This window comes from Typopeltis vanoorti, chromosome 23 (genome assembly GCF_054136105.1).
Source record: "Typopeltis vanoorti isolate ZY-2024b chromosome 23, IOZ_Tvanoo_1.0, whole genome shotgun sequence".
Taxonomy (NCBI): Eukaryota; Metazoa; Arthropoda; class Arachnida; order Uropygi; family Thelyphonidae; genus Typopeltis; species Typopeltis vanoorti.
In genome coordinates this window covers 15,016,295-15,043,015 of record NC_143571.1, presented here as the reverse complement: position 1 = coordinate 15,043,015, position 26,721 = coordinate 15,016,295, and the positions used below count along the sequence as shown (strand labels likewise).

Genomic DNA, 26,721 nt, shown 5'->3' with positions numbered 1-26,721 from the left:
ATGACGGTGGAAATGCAAAATATCTACTGTTGTTCTAATATAACTTCGGAAAACAAATTGCTTGTAGTGATTGGTTCCTGGTCTTCCTTTGTTGCACTTGAATTCAATACAAAAATATGTGATAAAACTGCAAGATTATCAAACGAGAAAAAAACAACTACAATTAGATTTTTAGAATGCTTCGGATATCCCCTTAAGGGAAAAAACTATAATAATAATAATAATAATAATAATAAACTGCAATTCACTTTACGTCACTGATATTTGATTTATTTCATTGATTTTTTTAATTTCTTTTCAAACTAAATTGTAAAAACATCTTTAAATAATATTTTTTTCTCTATACGTTACCTTTTATGAGCTAACAATAAACTATTAACTATAATGTAATTCGATTGTTCAATGATTTTTTTTCCCTAAACACGTGAACAATTTTTCCTCGGGGTGTTAACTGCTTCATGTTGAAGTATTTCAATCGCAAACTACCACCAACACCTTAATGTAAGCATCTATTAAGAGAAAACTGATTGAAATTCATTCGACTGGAATGCGAATCCATTTCGGGCTTTTCAGTTGTCTGAATTTTTTCCCGACACGTTCGTAGCACATTTAACAAGTTTGTGAAGTTGAGTATTAAAAGCGGTAGTAGTTGCGGAATTAAAATGCATTACACATTGTAATAGTTGGATAAGGAAACTTCTAAAAAAAAAACAGATAAACAAGTACGTGATAATTGGTAATGGTTCTATTTATAGAGCTTGGTTTGGATTAAAAATGAGATACTTTCAAAAATTAAATGAAACTGAAATGAAAGAACAAATAAATAAAGTATATTTTGGGGGACTGTAAGGAAGATCAGTAATTGCCACGTTCATTTTCAGATTTTTTTATCTGATTTATATTTAAATATATCAAAAATATATTGCGTGATTAAAGAAAAAATATTATTCTGTGTGTGTGTGTGTGTGCGGGGGGACGGTCCCCCTGATAGTTTTCCATTCCAAATAGACCATATCATAATCAATAAAACACAAAGAAACTGCATCTGGAATATTTGGAGTTAGAGGAGCTGATGTGATAGGGATCGCTGTTCCAATTGGAGCTATTCATGCATCAAAATAGAGAACACGTATTATTCTGTACTCATAAAACGAACATTATCCTTATATGTCAATGTCCGTTTGAACATTATAATTATCCTCTAAGTTCTATTTGCAATTTTTGCTATGTGACCTTTGAACTTCCTATCCAAAATCATTCCAAGATCCATATCTTGATCGGCTTCTTCAGGCATGCTTCCACCATTACAATATGATTTGTCTTTTCTTTTCTATCTCTGCATTAACAGAAACTTTCATTGCCTCTCTGGTCATAAACACTGAACCATTAGCTATTATCATTTGCCTGCAGATCTAGCATGTTCAAATCATTCTATATATCAGCAGCATCCTTAATTTCCCTTCCTATCTTTGCATCAGTCTCTTTACAAGACCTCGATACAACAACACTTAGACTACTTTGTACAGATATGGTCTACGCAGGAGTGAGTAGAGCAGTTTGCTGAAGTGGTGAGTGCATCTAGTGTGAATCAGTTTAAGAGAAGGCATGACAGTTGATGATGTCTTTGATTCCATGGAGGTCTCTCAAACCAGCTACTAATGTAATATTAACAATACTTATATACTTTAATAACAAGTTCGTAGTAAACCACAACAATCTTTAATCAAGTATTTTATTAAGCGCTGCCCGTTAAAAATAAAAATATCCATAAAAATAAAAATAGCTTTATCTAAAAATGTTGAACAAAAGTTTCTTGTAACTCTTGTACGTTACAAATCAAACCAACCTTATAGTCCTTATAAGAACTGGCTTAAAGGGGCGAAGCAAGAATGCTTTTCATCTTGCCTGTTATCTGTATCTATAGAGGACAGTGTAGGGATAAGGTGTTATTGAGCTATTAAAGCTCTGATCATGGAAGGAGGGTAACAGCAATAGTTGAGCCTCAATTAAACTTCATTGGTACAGCATTGCCATCCATTACCCTCCAAGGGTATTAATCACCGCATCTCCTTAAACCAACCTTATAGTCCTTATAAGGACTGGCTTAAAGGGGCGAAGCAAGAATACTTTTCATATTCCCCGTTATCTGTAGAGGACAGTGTAGGGATAAGGTGTTATTGAGCAATTAAAGCTCTGATCATGGCAGGAGGGTAACAGCAATAGCCAAGCCTCAGTTAGAACTTCATTGGCTACAGCATTGCCATCCATTACCCTCCAAGGGTACTGGATTGAATGAATCAATCACCGCATCTCACGGTCGATTGTTCCTCCTCCTTAAGCCAGCCCTTTCTTATATGAGAAAGGGCTGGCTTAAGGAGGAGGAACAATCGACCGTGAGATGCAGTGATTGGCCCAACCGAACAGAAATCATTTATTAAAAAGAATACAAAAATCATAATGGTGTTTTAAAAAATATTTAAGTATTCCGTATTTTTGAAAAATATAACATTTTTCTCTTTAAAATAAGCAAGTTATTATATTTCAAAAATAATTTATATTATTATTTCTTATCATTATCTTCTGTTTACAAAATTTAATTGTGAAATTACTTTACAGGTAAGATTTACTATTTGCATACGCCATCGGTTTCTGAATCTCATTTAACAGCGCCCTCTTTTATTTTGTAATGAAAAAAAAAAAAACTATGCATGCCCCATCTTTCATAAAATAATCGAAAAAATGTTTCTCGTAATATGTATTTTATTCAATTAAATTGTTAATTCCATATAATATTTTTATAAAACATAAATACAACATTAAAAAACATATAGAAAATAAAAAATAATTAGATATTGAAAGACAAAAGAAATGTAAACTTAGATATTTAAAATAAATAAAAACAGATGCATAGACATTTAAAATAAAAATATATAAATATTTTATATAAGAACATACACATATGTTTAAAATAAAAGTACAAAAATGTATATTAATATAAATAAAAATGTATAAAAATATAAAAGAAAAATATAAAAAGAAAAAATCGGGAAATTGCATTAGTTTTCTTCTCTTACTTGTTAGTATTTATCAATGTAATTTCATCGGACCACATTTTAGATATTATTTTATTTTAGTAAATTATTATTAACTCTTGTTTTGCATTCTTCAACAAAGATTATCTCGCACCACTCCAAGGGGGGTCATACATACTGGAAACCTGGGTTACGTTAAGATGTACTTGTATGGATGAAACCGAACTTGTAAGTATAATGTGCTTCGTTACAGGATTTTACTGTGTTTTATTAGATAGCGATTTAGTTACTTTATATATATTGTACCTTGAAGGTTTTCACTTCCATAAATGGAAAACATTTAATGCTTATCTCAACAGAATAATTACATATTAGCTCTGTCCTAACAGGAACATTCTGCACTTGCTGATCTCTACAGAGACACATCCAATGAAGTGTATACAAGATGACAGATAGAATGATATAAGACGTCCGTATACGTGGCAAAAATACGAGATTACGTTTAATACAAACGATAGATAGATAGCTAGACATAGAAAAATGTGCACGTTTTGGGCAGAAACAGACACGAAAAATTTCCCTTTTCGCTGGCACACCTGTCACCATAAGATGAAATAAAACTAAACCTCTAGGCGTTGTATCATCCAGACGTTCGCTGCTCGTGTAATAACCTTCAATTTTTTTGAACACACATATTGCGACAGGCTTGGCAATAGTCCAAGAAATGTGTCTTTTTCTTTGACTTAGGTGTTATAAGACTTGAGATCACTCCGGTTCACAATCAGTGGCTAATAAAGGAGAATTGCTCTGTCCATTCCAATCCACATATTCCACACTCAGCGGTTTCTTTACGCCTGACACATCACTGAACTATTTTCTATGGTTTTTTTATAAATGCATGGGAGCTACGGTCAAATAGACAAAAATATTTATTTCATACGAATCATGGCTGTTTTGAGTGTCAAATTCTTATTTTTCCGTCTTTGAAATGATTCAAGAAAAATGGGGATTTTTACCATCTCTCTCTCTGGTAAAAATCACAACGAAACTATTTGAGTTTCAAATGTTGCATTTATTTTTTCATACTTTTTACAATTCCCTTTCAACCGATGAAAAATGTATCATTTCGCGTTTCTTTTTCCATTGATTTATAACTTTAGCTGGATTTCAACACTTCTGTAATAACAGGTCATTACGAAATAGAATTCCTTGAGCTATTCTGGAACCAAGACTGGTCGAAATACTCTTAATATTCTTGCCGATCTTTGGGGATGACTCTTTTGACACTACTGAACAAATAGTTTAAAGCTGCATCTATAGAAGGCATTTCCTAAACAGGTAACCTTAGAAAGTGCAACAAAACAAACGTAATACTGTAGGGGAGAGCAATATTTCCTTCTGAAGCAATAGACTGAAGCTGCATCAGCTAATTAAGAAAAATGTGTATCACCCCCAAGAAAAGAGAAAATTATTTAGCTTCGGAGGTTCCCTAAGCTAGCTCGCTAGACCTCTTCTTTTCGTGGGGGTATGTTAATGAGCATGTTTATATTTCACTACTGTTAAAGGTGCCAGGGGAATAATAATGCATTGTTGAAGGGAATATACATCAATGAATGTAGAGTTCGACGTAGAATCTGGAGTTTGAATACTGGGTAGATATTTATCGTATTGTTAGAGGTTAACATATGCAATTCTTATAAACAAACGCATGGAATAAAAACGTGGAACTTGTCCATGCTTAATGTTGTTTGACTATTTACTTTTCCTAAAGGAGGTTCAGATATGTAAACATTATAATTGCTTAGATCATTAAAAAATAAATTGTATTTATGCTATCTAGTCGGAGAATACTTTGAGCGCAAAGATGTTTAGATAAAGGGGTAGCTATATTTTTCAAAAATCGGTGTTGTGTTTCACTTATAACAACAGCATACTTATTGAGATAACGTTAATGGAATCCTTTATTTCTTGAGGTAGTAGGATTTATTATACATAGGAAAAAGCGTGATATTTGCTGTAGAGAGCTTCCATAAAGTTTATACCAACAATTCAATGATGTTTCGTAGTTAAGAAGTTTTCTATTACTTTCTTTTAATTTCTTTGGTTAAACGCTTAGTTTACTTTGCACAAAGACAATCTTGCTTTTGTTTATTTGTTTGCAAGGTGCGGTGGTAATTTGAAAGGCAAATTATTATTAAAATAAATAAATCGTCTGCATTATCTGCTTTTAATAATCTCGCTCTCGTGCGTGAGTGCGTGCGTGTGTGTGTGTGTGTGTGTGTGTGTGTGTGTGCGTGCGCGCGTGCCTTCTGGATCGTTGATGAGTGAATAATCTTGAATAGCAAATATACGCATAGCAGGAGAATAGCAGCATCTCAATCGCTGAACTCCGTGAATAGCCGTGGACTTGAATACCCCCACAGGTGGTAGCGTTATTCTGAGAGAATGACTAACTTAATTGAAGTAAACAGTAAGAAAGGTAATTGAGAAACAATTCATTCCATTGTTCTACATTCTTTCAAACTTAATTAGAGAAATAAAAGATCTCCTTGTCTAATGTTCATTTACACCCTAATAACTAAACGAAAAATATCTGCGATTATTTTTACGAGATTTCGTTTTGAAAACAGACATTGAATATTCATGAGTAGATACATTTAATCTACTATTCATACTTCCTCCTTCCTTTCAACATTTTAAGTTCAAGGGAAAATAAATCAATAAGCAAATCTCTCTAAATTGTCCGTATTCACCTCAGGACAGAAGTGGTCACAGTTCACACTTCATTGTCCATTTAGGGTGAACCTTTTCAGTGAAAATCAACTCGATTTCCCTAACTAGCCCTTACATTAATTATCCTATACCACCAATCGACATAAATATAAAAGAATTCTGACTTTTATTTACATACTTTAATTCTTAAACAACTAACTATTACATAAAATAAACAAAAAATTAATGAACAATATTAAATAGTAAAAAATTTAATTGTAAAAAATTAATAGTAAAAAAAGTAAATAGTAATATTTTTACTATTTGAAGTTTGATCCAGGTTGCCTACACGAGTGCTAACAGCTACAATCAACTGGTACACTTCGCCAAAATATTATTTGCTACATCGTAATTTGTCGTAACAAAGATAAACGTACTCAATATTTTGCACCCGAACTTTTTATTATGCTAAATATATTTTTACACGACTTGCGATACATATTATCAAGGAGAGGGTGTTCGGGTAGGTAATATTTTTGTCATTCGATCGAATGACATCATCGTTCGAAGCCATTGAAGTTAATAATTAATTATTATTAATGTAAGTCTTTTAATTTCATATTAGTTTTCAACAAGAAGCATTGAGAGTCACGCTGGACAGGGGGATAACCATTTTTCCACGCCCCGTATTTCAGTTATTAATTTGATAACGTTCCACTGAAAATAATAAATAAATATTCATATCAGAAAACAATAATAAAATAAAAATAATAATAATCTGCGGGTCCTTACGATGTAGCAAATATTATTTGCTACATCGTAATTTGTCGTAACAAAGATAAACGTACTCAATATTTTGCACCCGAACTTTTTATTATGCTAAATATATTTTTACACGACTTGCGATACATATTATCAAGGAGAGGGTGTTCGGGTAGGTAATATTTTTGTCATTCGATCGAATGACATCATCGTTCGAAGCCATTGAAGTTAATAATTAATTATTATTAATGTAAGTCTTTTAATTTCATATTAGTTTTCAACAAGAAGCATTGAGAGTCACGCTGGACAGGGGGATAACCATTTTTCCACGCCCCGTATTTCAGTTATTAATTTGATAACGTTCCACTGAAAATAATAAATAAATATTCATATCAGAAAACAATAATAAAATAAAAATAATAATAATCTGCGGGTCCTTACAGGCCCTTAAACCTGGCGGGCTATGAATTGGCATTCGTTACCATAATTTTTATGGTTCATAATCAGGAATTGGCTTTGATAGATAAAGAACCGCATGGCAGTAATTGGCATCAAGGTTTTATTTTGTTTATATCGATAATGATAAAAGTTAATTTGAATATCTTACATCGAAAGTGAGAAGTTCATTTTCTTATCATTCCAGTTCTCCACAGTTACAAGCAAGTAACTGTGGAGATCAATCAATAAGTCCAGTTATTAATTTTGTAAAATTAATTTTTAACATCTTTTCAATCACACTGCATTGATACTGAAACGAAGAAGAATAAGATGAATAAAAAATCGTATGATGAAATTTGATTTAAAAATGTACGCTATAAAGTAACTCCCAAAAATTATTATTATTTGTTATCCTGCTTTTGAGACGTTAATTATGAGATAAACATCAAACAAGTGTTAACTATTACATATTACTTATTATTGAACTTTATCGAACCATTCACATCGTTTGATCAGAGCACATGGGATCCTGTATCTTCTTGTTCCCATGTAGTCTAGTGGCTAGGATGCTTAGCTTTCCCCCCGGAGGTCCGGGTTCGATTCCAAGCATGAGAAAACCATTTGTTAAAATTTTCATATTTTTTTATTTATTTAGAGAACGACCTACATTTAGAAACAGCGATAACCGAATAAAGAAGTGGAACTATTGCATAAAAAACGAAAAAATCAGAACATTACAAGTTCGCTCCTGAATTCATATTAAACCTTCAGGATTAAAATAAAAAAAAACTCTACACAAATTCCTGATAAAAGAACATCGAGCAGTCATTAACGATAAGTTTAATAGCTTGGACTAAAGTGTCACAACCAACAGAGAGTCAATCCATTTCCATTCGTAGAACTCAGGTTAAGTTTAAACCATAGATGTCTTGAGGATAAGGAAATGAGTTGGATAAGAAATAGTGACAAGGAAGTCAGAGGTGTGTTCGGACCAATAAAATTTCCAGGATACGGTGATATTAAATGCCTCATATGACATTTGCATAGCGATTTTCCATGGAGATCGTCTAGATTTAAAACTCTTAAATCTAGACGATCTTAAATCTTAAATCTTTACCCCACAGGATAAAAGTAATGATATTTTCTAAAGCCTTTTCTTTGGTGATGGAGGGGGTACAATATTACCAAGAGTTGGAGCAGTAAGTTGATCTTGATTTTAAGGGTCCAAAGATCGAGTTTACAGCTTGGTTAAGATGAACATCAATCAGTGAGGTGTGAGCACTGCTGAGCCAAACTGAAGAACAACATTTTGCTGTATGGTATACTCTAATGTTAAATGTGCGTAATGTACTGTACCGTGCTCCAAGCCAGCTAATTTTTGCAAGATGTTATTGACAGAGTTGAATTTACCAGCAATGTTTGTCAAATGTTCCTTGAAAGTCAAGGATCTGTCTAGAGACACTCCAAGTCATTTTCTGGTTCTTCAAAAGTAGACTTTTGAAGCATAGTTTGATTAGCTACTATTTAAACAAAAATTAGTGACTCAGTTTAATTTTTATTGGGTTGTAAACTCCATTCGTTAACGTAATGTTCAATTTTGATGTATGGAAGGAAATGCTCTGAGTTGCAATTGGATTGTAGCTAAATTTAAAACCCTACCTGTTTTAATGCTCATAAGTGAAGGCGTATTTAGTTATTATTTAGCACAATAATAATCTTCCTGTCATCTTAGAGTTAGATCTCTGTTCTCCTTAAGATAGAGTGGACATTCTAACTTTATTTACTTCCTGGTCTGGCTGACAGTGGCCCGATGAGACAATTAACCCATCTTGAGTTGAAAAGCTGTTCAGTAATTCATGCGAAGTTTTGAGTATCAAAGTTTAAAATTTGTACTCCGAAAATTCGCAAAATTTATTTGACCTTAAAATTCTGATTTGTTTTAAACTTTCAATAAAACGTAATCCAGTTACATTTTATAGTGGAAAAAAATCTGGTAGTTTTTTTTTTTATTACTGTCGATTTATTTCTCTTACCAAGGGTTAGTGATGTCACCTACATCGCCCACACTGCAATAAACATACCTTGTATGCTCGACAAAACCTACCCACGCTGACTCGAAAAAAGAATTGCGCAAAGAGGTTGAAGTAGACCCTTCACTGCTCGGAGGAAATTGAAAATTTCACCAAAAAATGCACTGATCGTTTAAAAGGAATGAATAATGGTTAAGTGTTGAAGTCCTACGAGTTTGACTTCTATCTTTAGCTGCTATAAATTGCTTTATTGGAAAAAACAGGTAACATTACTCAGTAATGTTTCTCACATCATGAAACAAAGATTTGTCTTGTGTTGTACCGGAACGAATAACTATTAGGATTAGTGGAAGTAGGGAGAGGATGAGGAATTTTCTCGTACTTGGTACCATCTCTCCAACGGACACATTACAATTTCCGTAATTAAAGTTAATAATTATATGACTATCTGCGACTTTGATCTCTCTCTAAGGTCACGACTGTAGGATCTTGTACACATCGTAACGATAGGAACTGTAAATGCACTCGTCACGCCCTTCGTGTGATTGGAAATGTGATCACTGTTGTCGTCCGTGGCTGGTCAGACGTGTGCTATGCTTCAGATAATTGGTTCAAGTGGCCGACACAAAAAAAGATAATTACAATAATACGGTAGGGTTTCTTCGTTTGGCCTTTATTTGTCTCGTGTGGTGATTAAGCAGGCATATCGGAATACGTCGGGTGATTAGCACTGAGATAACTGTCTGTTAGCCGTCAATTTGATTTTAATTGGTCGTTCATCTCATCTGTTAAGAGCAATTAGAAGGCTGAGAGCTGGCTGTGTCACCTTCATCATGAGACTATTCTCGTCATCAGAGGCGTACTTTGAGAGAGAGAGAGAGAGAACTATTTTAATAAAGCCTTTTACTGTGATTGGTGACTTTCTTCTCTGTATCACAGTACAAAGAGAGGATATCCCATAGGAAAATTATATTTCTGATTCCAGGATTAACATTCTATCGTACTATCATTTACAAGACTTTTCTGACTTTAAATCGTTAGCATTTCAGAAGTACAAACCACTAGCGTTTTATTGTTCGTATCAGCAAACGCATCCAACAACAAAATGTATTCTGAGATAGAATGACATATGAAAATTTATTATTCAAACCAATACTCAAAACAAGAATAAAATAATAAAAGAATGATTTAAAAAAATCTAAGAAATAAAAAACCCCGTTAAGTTCAAACTTTATTTGCTGGGCCGGTTGGCATGGTGAGCATCTGGACTTTCGAATCAGCAAGCCGGTTGGTTCGAATTCCCTGCGAGCATGGTTGATTGTGGAAAATGTTGAAGTATTAGATGATTATCACCGAATAGTGTGAGACGCCACTATGCTGCTTATTGGAGGCATGAAAAACTGGCTTGCAAAAGAGTACCATCTTTGGTGTCTAGCGTAGAGTTCCAGGATTATTATTTAGCCCTTTTCTCATCCATCTATATAACATAGAATAATCTTACAAGCACACATGGCTTTGAACAGCTTGTGGCTTGAAGTCCCGGTGGTTTTGAATAGCTCTTCGTTTCATTATTTCAATTTAGTAATCATTAACTAAGTATCGATAACTTTTTAAGAAGTTACAAAGGAAAGGGTTTACTATTGAAAGGCATTCGAAGACAGACAGAGACATTCAAAGCGACATAAAATATGTCATTGCAAAACTATTGAGAATTTGAATGGTTGGTTTTCTTACATTGCACCGACTTCACTACATTATAAAGATGTTGATTCAATAGATTTCTTGAAGAAATAGTACTCGACACATAAACTATTATTATTTTATTGGTTTATTTTTTTTCAACATCTTGCCAAAGATATTAGCACATTTAGAATGGTAAGGGCAGGAACTCTACGAATGAATAATTACTGCTATGTCCTTTGCGATATAAAACAAGTATTGGATGGTCAATCATCTCAAAGCTAAGAAAACCAATTCGCTGACACTTCTCCAAACAATGAACCATTTTGATATCAACAGACGAGACTCTCTATAACTCTTAAGCAATATCTAACGAAAATATAACCTAATTAGCCTTCAACAGGAAACAATGTACGGTAAATGTGGTATTTGAGCACTTATGGCTTGAACAAACTCCCATCATTTAGCCGACTGTTGCACTTCCGTAATAAATAGCTCATCGCTCTCTCAGTGAGACAATTACTGAGACTTCTTTCCCGTTAAAAATAGCCATAATATTGAATAGCATAAAAATTAATCGCGATCTCTCGAAAGAGCAATTGCGTGTTAGCGTGATGTGTGCCATTCAGAATCACAACATGCCTAGAACGATGGAAGGAGAGTGAGAATTGCTAGAGTGACATTGAGAGCTTCTTTATCATTTCCACTGAATGGTTTTCCTGTCCTAGTTGAGTGTTTGCAGTCATTTCTTGAAATAGTACTGCAATCAGCCATGTTTTTAGGATAGATAAACCTATTATTTTCTCCATTTTGGATAAGTGCGCTAATGGGAACATGGCAATTCTAGCAATGGTCCTTTATCTTCCAGATCGTGATGTTTAACCTCTCCTACGCACAAAAGCCCACATCCCAATCTGACCATCTGAAAATTCTATCAATCATGTAAGGTATTCATCTACGATTTACCAAAATAGCATCATTAGAGGATGACATCTGGATCATTTATCATCATGGCGGACATCGCTTTTAAAACAATCTGCATTTCCTAATATCCGTTTAGCCACACTGTAATTATCGCGATCTGTCTTCTAGTTGGAAAATTAAAGTAGCACTCCATATTGCCACATTTCTCATCATTCATTAACGGTGCAATTTTCTTTAAGTACAAGACATCGTTACCTTTCCTCATGACTTATACATCGTCTAGGGTTTGCTGCTTGAAACAGATAGCTTTCCTGGAATAATCGGTCAATTATTAACTCTTTCAAGTTCCCACTTTATAAAGGAATCACGTGCTCTTCTGGTAAACCAATCTGTATATGTGTTACATAATTGATCACGGGAGCTGATTAAGCTGAAGCCACTCTTGTTCACACTTATTGAGGACATTAATTAAAACCGTTATTATCATATACCTTACTTCCATCGGATACATGTACAAATAGGCTTGAGTGAACAGTTATCTGTTGATTAAGGTTGTTTTTAATAATTCTTTTTATCAGTGTGAAACTTACAAATCAGAAATTTCATAAAATATTATCTTTTATTTACTTTTTATTTGTTTGTACATTATTACAAAAATGGTCTCTACCGAATTTTCTCTCTATATCCTTTATATAGTACGCAGTCTTATTTCTTTACATTCTCCTTAAAAAACGAACATATATTTTTTTCCTTTATTTAATTTAAAAACCCAATTCTATCTTTTTAGTGAATGTCGGTAGCTATGTTTTTGTAACGAAATATGAATTTTCCTTGGTGTATATATTCTGGTAAATGAAATTCAAATTCTATTTACAAAATGTGTACTCTCCAGTTATTGATCATATAAAAGCAGTGTGTTCTGCACTGTGCTTTGTGATATCCGCCCATGAGCATTCTATCATCACTTTTTTTCTCTCAGTTCATCCAACTCCAAACAGAAACTTTCCAATCAGCAAGTCTTGTTAAAGTCTTATCAAATCGCTTCTTGCAGTATCAAAGAGCACACAATAGCATTCATCTGTTTCGTGGAAGCGTGCCTTTATTTTCTCCGAAAAATATGACACAAATGCATCAAGCAATGACTAAAATATATTGGAAATAACTAGAAAAATATCCAAAATTGCCGCCTTTAATACATCGAACCATTTTAGGAATTCTGGTGCTTTATCGTGTTCTATTATGATAGAATGCTAGGACCTACCAATAGAATAATATCTTCAATTTTGATTACATTATAATTCTTCTGTCTCATACCGAGATGACATGAACATTATAAAACCTGTACTAATACGAAAACATATCTATTTGCTTGGTTATACAAATAGATAGGTTTCGTTTTTTGTTTTATATATATATATATATATATATATATATATATATATACTACGATTTGGTAATATATGCTATAAATTATTATTTTTTTTCTTTTTGGCTAGATGGGTGGAGCAAGAATGCGTTTCATATTCCTCGTTATCTGTAGAATAAAATGTATGGATAGGGTGTTATGGAGCAATAAGCTCTGATCATGGCAGGAGGGTAACAGCCGAGCCTCAGTTAAAACTTCATTGGCTACAGCATTGCCACCCATTACCCTCCCTGAATATCCATTTTAGTCGCCTCGTACGACATGCATGGGCTACATCGGGATTTTTAACTAAAGCCGCCTCTAAAAAGTAAGACCATCTCCCGGACCACTCCTTACGAGTGGCCGAAAGACCGTCCGACTCAGTGTTGGTTCCACTCAGTGACGGCCACCCCCACCACTGAGCAGAACCGCTCATATTCCAGGGAAAAGCAGTCACCGACAAGGTCCCTCATGGGCCACGCCGGAGAACACCCTCCCCAGAGACTCAAAATGCTCTCTCAGGGCAAACCCCCTCCCGAAATCAAGCCTCCCCCCCTCACCGGGAGCAAAATTTCGGAAGAAACCTAAGAGAGCGAAACTCTCGAAACTCGTCCCATTTTAGTCGCCTTTTACGACATGCATGGGTTACAGCGGCGCTATTCTTATCCCGGCCACCACACGGGGTTATAAATTATATAAATTATTTAAATTAATCATGCTTATAATATATCGTAAATTTTATGAGTGACAAAGGTTTCGTAATTATTAAAAAAAAAATCCTAAAAACGTCCATTAGGTAAAATAAATGATTAAAAATAGAGAATATTATAAATACGTCCTTATTTTATAGCCGAATATATATAAACGTAAAAGGTTTCGGAGATATAGACCATGGAGCTTATGGAAATACAAACCAAACCAAACCTCGACATGTTGCCTTGGAGTTGCACTGCTTAAAAAGACACGAGCTTTGTCCAAGAGCCGCTATATTTAACTTTTATTACGGCATTTAGGTTTCACTGATCTGGCAGCTGTTCGGACTGCTGGTTCTTTCTAGAGAGACCAGAAAAAAACCTCAAGAGTGCAAAAACACTTAAGACCATAGCAATCTTATGTGATAGAAGTGTATTATCCACTTAAGATGCCTAGTCTTTGATGATATGTGTACCAACAGTCCGAAACAGATGTTAGACGAGTGTGAGATCTAAACGCTTTAATTTTGCTTTAATAAAAGGCAAATATAACGGGCTTCTGGGCTCATGTCTTTTAAGTAGTGCAACTAAGAAATTCCGATGCTGATGATTATATTATCACGAGCTCTCTGGTTTATTTTCTTCGAAATGTCTAAGTTTAACATTCGGGTATGGAATAAGGTTGGATTAATAATATACGTTATTTTTATTAATTCGTTTACTTTTAAATTTCTTAAGCTGTTTGAACTGTGCTGCTCTATAAAATTGTATAATAGTTTTAATATTTAATGATATTTATTAATATTTATTTCATCGATGTCCTAATACGACATGTCCTACAGTCAAACGACAAGTGATAAAAGAAACAAAGACTCCTCTAACACATAATAAAAAGGACATTTCTAACTTAATACAACAAAAATGGAACTTGCTTCATCTAATCACCTGCTTGCCCCTGTTAAATGTTTCAGTAATGCTTACTATAATATGTAATTCTTCTGCATCGAATATGTCCAATCCATTTTTCAGAATGAGATTAAATAAATCGTTGTCGATTTTAATCTTCTGATCCATTTCACAAAAATTAGGAATTATTTTCATCTGTTCTCTAACTCAGATAATATCCATCTCTCTAAAACACTTCTTTGAATTGTATTAATTACCAATGTGGTCTGAAAGGTTCTCGGCCTCGATCATAGATGGCAATACTATCGGCAAGATTTTTTTTCTAATTTGATACATCTGTCATAAACATTCGTGTGAAATTGATGATATTTATTAATATTTATTTCATCGATGTCCTAATGCGACATGTCCTACAGTCAAACTATAGAATGCTTATCAAACTACTTGATAGCCATTCTATCAAGTAGTTTGTTTTATACAGCTGTCCGAAGCAAAAGTGTGGTCCGTATCCCTTGAAATGGATAAAATTGAGTATCGTGCGGTTATAAAATTCTTTGTAAAAGAAGGTTTAATGCCAAAAGAAATTCATTCGAAGTCCAGAAATGGGCTGCCTAGTTTAAACTGGTCGTACCAGCCTTGAAGATGATTCACGTGAAGGACGTCCAAATATTGTAACAACACCAGAAATCATTGATCAAGTGCACGATATGGATAACCAGCGAGTCAAAGTGCGTGAAATTGCTGAAACTATAGGCATTTTAAAAGAACGAGTAGGATATATTTTGCATGAAGAATTGCAAATGAAGAAGCTTTGCGCAAGATGGGTGCGCGCTTGGTCACAGCAGATCAAAAACGCACTCGCATGAAAATATCTGAACAGTGCTTGGAGCGTTTTAACAAGAATAAAAGTGATTTTGTGCGTCGATTTATTACTACGGATGAGACTTAGATTCACCATTACACACCAGAATCCAAACAGCAGTCAAAACAGTGGACAGAAGCCGGTTGTTCAGCGCCAAAGAAGACAAAGTCGGTTCCATCAGCAGGGCATCGATGTTTTGGGAGGCTAAAGGCATTTCATTTTGTTTATTGATTATCTTGAAAAAGGTAAAACAATAACCAAGCAATATTATTCCGATCTTTTAACCAGACTAGACGAAAAACTTCGTGAGAAAAGACCCGGTTTGCAGAAGAAAAAAATCCTCTTTCATCAGGACAATGCACCTGCCCACAAAGGTGTTTTGGCAATGGGAAAATTAAGGGATCTGCACTGTGAATTGTTGGAACATCTGCCCTATTCCCCATATTTGGCTCACTCTGACTTCTGTCTCTTCCAAAAACTCTTCCTCGCTGGTCTGCGTTTTTCTTCGAATTAAGAGGTGATTGCAGCTGTGGAGGAGTATGTGCAGATCTTCCTCAGAACCACTACAGGGACGGGATAATGGTGCTGGAGCATCGCTGGAATGAATGTATTAGTTTTAAGGGAGATTATGTTGAAAAATAAAAATAATTTTGAAATTATAAATTCGTTTTTTCATCAAGAGGCCGAGAACTTTTGAGACCACCCTCGTAAGTTTGTTCCCCAAAACAGAATAGCCCGGAGACAAACTACACAATCAACATACATTTTCTAAAAATATATATTTATAGGAAAGTTTTGAGAAAGATATTTGGCAATCCATCCCGATGCTATCTACCAGAAATAAAGATGACAATTTGACTTGGTTGCGTGAACTATTCAAGATTGCAGGCATTTTCTTTCTGTCGTTTCGTGAAATGTATTTATTCAAAAGGCATCTCATGGGTATCAAGATCTATTGCAAACTTGGTTCGAATAAAATACTATAAAAATAGGAGAAATAGCATCATTACCACCTCGCTTGAACCTCCTGCAAAATCGTTTGCTAAAGCTTTTTACTTGAAGAACGTAATAACATAACTTCTATGAGTTTTAATTTACTTTTAGTTTCGTTATTTTAATCAGTCCTAGTATGTAGTGGGGACGGGAATATTAAAGTAATGCCTATACATAATGAAGATCACATCTACACTACCAGAATGATGTAGAAATAAACAAGTCAATCCTCCAGAGCTTCCATAACTACAAGATTAATAACATTTTAGATTACTTTAGCGTGAATATGAGACTTGCTCTTTCTATGGTGAATACGAATCACCTTATCAAATTCATAAGATACAAATGATGATACATAAATTCGTTATTGCAAATATTTGTAAAAAAAATTAATTCCAAAAACTCGCGATAAAAAGTTCGTTTACCTAACTTGAATGCAACAAAAGTCTAAATAAATTACTCCGTTGAAATCACCACCTTTGCAATCTACATGATAGCGATCCCTTCTGATAGAAAATGTTATTTAATACTGAAGACTATTCGCAAGTAACGATGAGTAAAAGCAAACGATGTGAAGTAATGCTATCGTGTAATGAACAAAGAAGAAAAGAGAAAGAAAGAAATATATGACTTTTTTATGAAGCAAAGAGATAACTGTGAAAAGAGATAACCTTCAATTAGATCTTAGTAATTAGAATATAAGAGTGAAACACAACGGAATCAATACTGAAGAGAATTTAATTATGAGTCACGAAACATGATTAGCATCTAAGATACCAAATGTCTTTGGTTGAATTAATCTGTGGTCAATGAAAGTGTCGGTTTGTTAGTAAATTTTAATAAAGATGCGATGGCAGCCGTCATATTTAAGGACTCAATGACAAGAAAGACAGGTTTGAAGGCAAGATAGAAAGAGAAAGATGCAGCCATAAAAAAAGAATAATCTAAAGAGAAATAGACAAAATCATACAGACGAAAGTGAATAAACAGGCGATCAATATTTTATTAGGGTGTTTTAGGCGTAATGGCTATGTAAAGAGTAGTATTAAGATGAACGTCTTAATCTTAACTCTTTCTGGGCCGAGATATCTAGTTTAAGTTTTTTTTTTATTTCGTATGGCGATTCAACGGCGGTGAGCCCCTATTACGGGGGGTATAGCACCACCTCAATTTCCCCTATTTTTGAATCCGGGCTCGGGACCGGCTTAGCTGACAATTCAGGCCTATAGCTGGAGGGATCGTCTTAGGTATTCCTGACTGTATTCGTGTGTGTGTGTTCACGGGCCTGTTTGCCTGTTTGCGGGATGAAAAACCCCAGAATAAACTGGGTAAAAAAAACCTGCTGCCCACGCCCGGCTAACCTGGCTATGGCTGGGGAACATCCTTCAGCTCCTCACGTCTCCGACGGGAATCGAGCCCATGACACCCCTTCCCCAGGCATATGGTTGCGAAGCTCATAACCACTAGGCTAACCGTGGAGACGGTTTAAAGTTCAGGGAATGGAAAGATATTGTACGCATAATTGATTTTTTTTTCTGTGAAACAAATAATATAACCGGATAAACAGTTGACAGCATTCCCCAGTAAGGTCTGTTAGCCATGGTTGCCTTAATACGAATTATGAATAATTTTCTATCGTGTACACTTGGAAAAACAACATTTCTGTCTAAAAACTAAAATCCAAACGCATCCTCTGTTAATTTGAATTACGTCATGAATTCTTATATAAAGGCTATCACATTAAACCCTCTTATTCATTCATATGAATGAATTCATATATATGAATGTCAAGTCAACTCATACAACCCATCAATTTTAATAACCCCACATAACTCGCAAAAGAATACAATCAACTAACGCGTGACATTAATATTACACTTTTAAAGGTCAGATCTCATCTTCAATTTCAAATGTTTGTCAGTTAAATATATTATGCATTAAAATACAGGCATACTCAAGAGACTGAATATGTAGCAATCACAGCAACCTTTACAGGAACATCGTCACCATTAAAACAAATCACTTTCTCATTAGATATAATTTACTGTTTTCGTACTAATTCTCCAGTGGAATCATGACTCTCATTATCAAGCAACCTCCTACGTTTAATCCAAATGAATACGAGGCGTATCCACGCCTATATATATCTTGGATTATATACTCTATAATCCAAGAAGCCTTAGCAGTGTGTTTAGTAGGACGAGTGTCCTCCTACCGGAAAAGATCTTGAGGAATTCTGATGCATTTTCTAAACTTAACATAATAAGAGAAAGACAGAAATAGGATTAGTCAATCATTCAAGGGCATAATGTCAGGATGTTCGACAAGCGACAGCAACTTTCCTGGCGGTAAACAAACAAACCAGTCAAATTAGTATTACTTAATACAAGCACATTGTAGCTGATTTGGTACTGACATAATTATAATATGGCTAACTAAATGAAATCAGAATAACCAAAAACAGACAATTCGCCGCTCCTGGAAGAAACAATTTCAGAATAATGGACATGTTGTTTTTCCTCTCTGTATATATACTCGTGAGCCAAAACGTTATCACTGCCGCCTGGAAGCGTGTTGAGACTTGAGCCTTCTTTTCGCCGAGATAACTTCTTGCGCCTCTGTTGGCATTGACTTTACCAGGCCACGGAAGATCTCCTGAAGTACTCTGCACCAAATGGACAGACTAGTATCCCGGAGATCAGCGACCGAGCGGACTATAAGTTTCGACGGCGGATATTGTATTCCACATGATCCCACAGATGTTCGATGGGATGCAAATCGGGAGAATTAGGCGGCAAGGGGAAACGCAAGGAATTCTTGTATCTGCACTTCGAAGTATGCCTGCATAATGCGAGCCTTGTGCCAAAGGGCGTTGTCTTACTAGAAGTGTCCAGATCCATTAGCCGCACTGTCGCCATGTAGGACACCTGGTCTAAAACAGTCTAAATATAAGAATTAATGGTGATGTTTTGGGATGAGGGGATCCAGTGATGTGAGAACAATTCCCAAATCAGGATACCGTCACTACAAGTCTGTTTCCGGCCAATCGTGCAGTCTGGTTGGCTGTAAACAGGTAGTCATAATGTTTTTGGCTCACAAGGGTAACATAACAGTTTCGTTTGTTTGATCGACCCAGACCGATATGAAGTTACATTTTCAACGTTACCATGACAACAGGGTTCTATTTGTGTCTATGGTCCGCAGTATGCAAAGTAATCGGCCTTTCAATATTGCATTCAATGTTCGACATTTCAGCTCGCGTTGAATCTCTTGTTATGTTCCAAACAGAATTTTTTCCAACTTATAGTCCAAACCTTATCCAATCGAGTCTCTCTACGACACATTAAATGTTAATATTAAGATGTAATTATCATTATAGTGTTCCTGATTTATTTAATAAAATGAGTTTTGCTTTTTAAACCAAACGGATCAAATGCATGACTAAAACGCGATGAGTCTAAAACTTACATGGAAAACTTTCACTTAATGGAGATGTTTCTTCACTTTTACATAAAAAAAAGAGAATTTTCCTTACGAAATCAAAATAAGCTTAAGTGCATGCTTTATATTCTCGTTGAGAAACAGAAAATTAATGTTTGATCAATTGTAAACTGGATATACCAAAGAACATAGCAACCATTTCTCAAATATAACGCATTGTTTTTGTATTGCGAAAAAACCCCCAGTCTATATCGGCGTGTCACTTTGGTAATCCGACGCCTGTAATTGACAGAGGAATACTGGTTATCAGACGGAACTTTTTTCTTTCGTACGCGAAACAGGTTTAATACAAAAACACAACCATTTCAGCATTCTCTCCAATTTCAAGTAACTTTAACGTCCTTTTAATGAATTCTGTTAGAATTATTAACCATTATTTTCTCAATTTTCTTCATCACAATTACCATCTCTTTGCTTTTTACTAAAGCGATGCATTTATTTTGTTATACTTCTTTCATGTATTAGTTTTTTTTATTATGTGATAAACACTTCACGTATTTAAGATGGGCCATATATTTTGAAATTCTCTAAATATACGATACGTAACATAAAAAAATTTAACGAATATCTTTTTTTTGTTAAAAGGCAAAGCATTTAGTGGATAGCACATTAAAGGAAGACATATTAAACAAAACAATCACAATAATAAAAATAAGACCAGTTAAGAATGTATCTGACTAAAAAAGGAAAAAAACTGCAAAATGGTGCAGGAATTGAAGGTCTGTGCTATATCGTTAGATCCTAAAAAGTCTTTAACTATCTCCATCCTTTTTTGTCATTCTCATTCTTCAGATTTAATCCCTTAATATGCTTTTAATTTCACGTTGTTTCTTTCCCCTTTATGTTTTTAAAAAGTGTTTTATTCGATAGAAAATTTAAACAGGTTTTAAAACATGAGGTCAATCTTTAGCAATCCTGTCCAACGTACTAAAATACTCAAATATATTTGAGTTAGCTATCCGTTCTCCAATCGCAGGTTGCTAGTTCGAATCCTGCCACCGGCATGAAAGTTTGTGATTATCTTTTGATGAATTTCGTCATTCTAACTAAAGGTCTGACGTGGCTTGAAAAAAATTTCATGTTTAGTCTGTAGAACAGGGTTTATGGGCTATATAAAAAATTAAGAATAAAAAAAAATCCTTGGCCCACATACGATAGGAATGCAATAGATTTACAAAACTTTTCTTAGGTGGAAACCATATTTAAAAAGAAAACAGACGGTGTGCTTTAGAGGCATATTTTTATTTCTTATTTTTAGTTTATTTACTGACATTATCACAAATTATATAAAATATACCTAATCAAAAACGAGTCATTATTACACGAGCCTCATAAACGAAATATTCGGAAAATTGTAAGTTTATGAATACAGATTTATAGAAAATTTGTGAACTAAGACAAAATCTCTTCAAGAAACAGTAAATAGTTTAATAATCCAAGAGACATATTCAGAAACTCAATTATGCATCCTTCTCTCCAACATTGATGAAAGCAAGCCTACCTGAGAGATATTGACTGTTCTGATATTTTATACTTTGGAATATTTATTAAAAGATCGAATGATGCGTTTACTAAGTGAAATGGATATTGAAATGATTGTCTTTATTTTAATTCTCATTTTTGATTAGGTATTTATGTATCCTATATTGAATCATAAACCGTCGTAGTTAAAAAATCAAAATAAAGAATACCAAGACGCATAAATATGTCATAGATGTCTAGTCTCTCATACAAGTCAAATTTATTACATACCTATCATAAATACGTCGGTAAAATTGGTAAGTTCTGAAGAATTATTACATATCTGAAAGTATATCATCAGCTATTGCATTGCATTGCATTTCAAAATAGGTGGAGAGGCCATCAATTTTAATTTGCTATTCAACTGACACTTTCTATAGCTTTGTTCAGCATCTCTGTGGTTCCGATGTCACAATCCCAAACAGAATTCTTATTTCTGATGTAACATGAAAAACAAGATTTCTGTTTGACAAATTTAGAGAATCATTATTTATCGAAACAAAGTTTTATAAGTGACGCAATACTTATTTTTCCTGTAATTTGATATATGAATGAGGAATGGATGTTATTTCATAGTCTCGTACATTCTAATGAATTAGATAAAAAAATCCAGGGACATTTCATTATTATTAACATTAACAATCAACTGTTACAATTTATCTAAGAAAAAAATTGAAATACCCAATGGGAAAAAATTAATTGTGAATTTGGAGCACACGTTCGGCTGGTTTTGTACTCTAAATTAAACATGGATGAATTTTAAACGATAATACGAAAAAATAAATTACCGTATTATCAAAATAAAATTACGAACAAATGATTTTAACAGTAAATAGTGGGAATCAGTGATGCAGTAAGATCGCCGAATTAACATTCTAGGAAGAATTTATTTGCAAACTTAAAAAACAAAATTAAAAATTTAGATTTTTTAAATATTTTAATATTAATATCTGAGTACTATTCGCATATAAGAAGAACTTCCGTAGCTAGCTCAGTCGGTTTCAGCTGTATTCCTAGGCTCTTTCCATCTACGACGGGAAGAGCCTAGGAATATTTTCAATTGAAGGTGAGTTAGCCTATTTTCGATGCATGAAGTTTATACGTAAAAGTGTTTGACATGATTAAGGAAAGAAACGAAGAAAACATCCTTCCAGCAAATTGAGCTCACATAACCGCTGTGATGCAAAGAACTTTACTTCAGATTCTGTTGCTCTGTTAATATAACGACTACGTATCATATTCGAGAATGGGATGTGAAATTTGTTCCCAAGTTAGAAAGACTGGAGTTTGGAATCCGTCTAAGATGCGAAGAAAGGAGGGCTTTTCAACTTAAAGTGAGAAAACCTAAACTTTTTACTTTAAGTTGGCAAGGTATTTTTATTTAGAAACACCGTCGTTGTTTTTTTCCACTGGAACAAAATATACAATCTAGGGTAAACTACACACAATTGAAAGACAATCACTGACGCGTAGTGATGGTCGTCAACTAAGCCAAACCAAATCTGTTAATTAAGCAACTTTCGTTAATTTACAGCTTTATTTTGTAAGCTAATCATTGAATCTGAATCCTTCTCGCTTACCACTTTAGTTTCTTCGTGACCGCAGTGGAATAGGTATTTCAGAAGCTTGAAGAATTCTGAATTATCGTTTCGCTATTTCAAGAATTTATTCAGCATGGGCTTTTATGTCTAACCTTCCTCTCCATCCAAATGATATTCTATTTCTTGAAGACATGTGCAAAGAATATTTGCTAACTAACGTGTAGTGAGTTCCAATTCCGTTTACAGTTGACGAAAATTTTTAAGGAAATTTAACTGGTTTCATAAAGAAATTGAGAGACTTACGGAAACCGGCAGAGGGATACACTCGATTAATATATCTAGCAAACTTGATTTTTATATTGGTTACTTTACCGCATATACAAACAAAATCCAACACGAATGGGTCATGTAGCATAAGATATATTTATATACGCCACTTCCCAATCACGAGGTGGAATATCCATATACATCACGCAAAAAAACCATGTAAATAATTCCATAAAAAAGAAATACCAAAATTTCGAAACTAAAATTACCCATTAACGAAATTTTGGTTTTGAAAGCTAATCATTAAATCTGATTACCTTTTTTGGACATTCTTTTGAAAGAGGCGATCTAGAACCTGCAGATCGCTTCTTTATTCCATCTTTCTTTCAGTCTTTGTTCGAAGAAATGGTGGATCTTTTTACAATAAGGTGTTGAAGTACCGTTGTTAGATTGCCATGTTCCTTATTAGGAACTTGATCAGAAGAACCAATATTCTTCTAACTAGCTTTTTCCAATTGTGTACAATATAAAAGTATGTCATTGCCAAAGTAATGATTTATCTTGATATCTTGCTATTGAAGAGGATCGTTTGTTCAACAAAAACATGATAACATCCTTGTTCTAGAAAGAATACAAAGCTCCTTAATCTTTGCAGATAACTTGTATCCTTTCCTCCCTTCGGTTTTTCGTCTCTTTATCTGATTCTGCGATGATTAATATGATTAATTATTTTTAATTACAAATGACTTTATTTTTGAAGATGATCTTTGAAAGACAGAGAGAAAGAAAAGAGAGATCTATTTATCCATTCCTTGAGATAGAACAAACAACATGACATTCTTCTTCATCTAGCTTATTAATGGCTTAGGAGGAATGAAATCTGTAGTGCATAACAAGTTTATGAATATTTTTGACATTCGATGTTATGGTGTACCTAACTTTAAAGTGCATGTCTACCTCCGCCTTTAACCACTCGTAGATCATAAAGCTTGAAATTCTTTCCCGATGATCTTTAATAGTCTGATATTCATGTTACGACAACTAATACAGTCCTGGACGACATACTAAAGACGTGGTGTAGCATTGGGGAGGGGGAAATTGAATACACATATAGCGTACGATTTCTCTCTCTCTCTCTGTTATAATCCTTTACAACAATGTCCTAAGCTCCTTCATCCTCCTCAAAAAATAACTGATGTATTTTTGCCATCTTCAAGGAAGGTGGATAACTTTCTATGGAGACATTATTGTAACCTCCCGTGCTATTTAATCCACTAAACTAGAATCTGACTGTAACTAAAATAAAAGTTAGCTGTGCGTTAATCACATAAAAGAAGTGACTCGGATGATTTTTATTTTTGTTTAAACAGAGATAAAAACCGTGCTTGATGTTAACTTTGAAAGTTAATATTGCCAACTAATATTTCTGATGTTCAAATATCGGCATTTTTTATATAAACTTTAAAATCGCCATAAATAAGTCATATTTAACCTTATATGAGTGTCTTGATATTATAAAATCGGTATATTGCACAATAATTATGTTTAAATTTGAAAAGTGAATTTATAATGAGAAAAATTAGATTACATATGAGTTTTGTCCCCTTTATTGCGTTTTCCTGCAAAACAGATCCAATGTCGGGAAGTAGCTTTTACAGGGGAAATAAATAGCCGCTAAAAATCAAAATAAATATCTTACTTACATACGATGCAACAAAAACTGAATCGATATAGTTCTTTCTTTAATTTAATTTCAATATTAAGCTGTTAGCGAAATATTTTATTATATTCGTCATTGAGGAAAATATCAATCTAAATAAAAACTTGAAATATTAAAATCAAACAGCAATGAAGTCATTGTCGCTATTTTTGTGATAATATCTTATTTATTTCAATTATTTTTCGTTGCTTAAAAATGAAATTAAAGAACTTTAGTTACTTAGATGTTTCGATAGTAGCAACAAGTGTGAGAAACAAAATATAGTCACGAATTTTAATAATTAGGTTTCAACCTTTTTGAAAACATTTCAATAAAATAATAATAATAATTCTTTATTAAATATATTTTAGCGAAGGATTATTTCTATAATTCTGAGCGATTATCTGTGTGTTTCGCGTAACTTTGCAAGATTAAACGCTTAAACTTGCTATTTTTATTTATTTATTTTTTTAAATTTCAGAAACTGGAGACAAGTTAATTCCACATAATGAACAAAACTTCATTGACTTTGCGAAAACTATCGCCTTAAACTATGTCAACTCTTACCTGTTGTAACTACAGCAGCAGCGAAGGTAGCTATCCAGAATACGTACGCACAGCGCATCGCTCTTAGAGGTGATACAGCCAGGGAGTGATGAATTTATCTGCTGTTGCTCAGATTGAGTTTTCTACTGAATAGTGCAGGACTCCTGCAGCCCGTGAGCCTTCTATGCACAAACCAGGTGTCAAGTGAAAGGGGGAGAGAGTAGGAAAGAGAGAAAGAGAGAGAAAAGAGAGACGGGCAAGGGAAAAAAGTTGCACCTGGATTTGAAGTGGAACTTTTTTTTTCAAGGTGACTCTGTGCTTGATATATGATGCTAAGGATTTCGGGCCTCTCGCACTAGACTGTGGTGGTGTCCTCGTGCCTCGCGCGCGCGCGAATTTAGCCGCGGAAACTTGCAACACCGCCTATATATGACGTCTTCGAAGGCGTCATTGCTAGTGGTTCGTTTATCTTCAACGTCACTGTTCGGCACCCACGCTAGCTGTCCACTTAAGGTAGATATCGGTGTAACTCCCCCAGGTATGAGAAAACTGGCATCTCACTACAAGCTTAGAAACACAGCGGGCGAGCACCTGGACGTCGTGTTTTGTATGCTCCGGGCATCCACTCAGTAAAGACATTTTATTAAGAGTAACGCGGACCTCATCTTGAGTGCACTTGAAGTAATGTGTGCTAAGATCCTCTCGTTTTTCCGAGTGTGTTTACCGTAGTTTTTCAGAACTTTAATTGCCACAATCACACAGGTTTATTTCCAGGGTAGAATTACCTTCAGAGTAATTCATGGGATTATACAGCTGCTTGATCAAGCAGCTGTATGATCACGTTTTAATTTCTGGATATTGACATACAGCTGTATGTCAATGCCAAGCGGCTGTATGATCCTATACAATGTCAAGCATCTGTATGGGATCATACAGCTGCTTGACATTGACATAACAGCAACAACACTGATGGAAACACACGCTTGTTAGCGATAGTAAAGTAAATGATGCTTTTGATATTCCAACCCTTTTGCACTAATTGCGTCACAGTAATAACAAATTATGTATTCAACGCCATTCGTGAGCAATATCAAATACGTGTAACAAGTTCTTCGGTCGTAGTAGATATATAAAGACATAGTTCAATAAATGCTTATTTTTATATAGAGTATATAGAGTAATATATATATATAGCTCCTTATTTTCTCTT

The 26,721-nt window shown here is 34.3% G+C and overlaps 1 protein-coding gene across 1 annotated transcript in view; it reads right to left on the bottom strand.

Moving 5' to 3' along the window:
• LOC150093642 (uncharacterized) overlaps nt 1-25,719 on the bottom strand; it is a 92,998-nt gene extending 67,279 nt beyond the window's left edge. Inside the window, exon 1 of the mRNA XM_090413170.1 lies at nt 25,533-25,719. Coding sequence (XP_090269296.1) covers nt 25,533-25,590 — 58 coding nt within the window. The 5' untranslated portion in view covers nt 25,591-25,719. The remainder of the gene's footprint in view (nt 1-25,532) is intronic.
• Between the last annotated feature and the right edge of the window lie 1,002 nt (nt 25,720-26,721).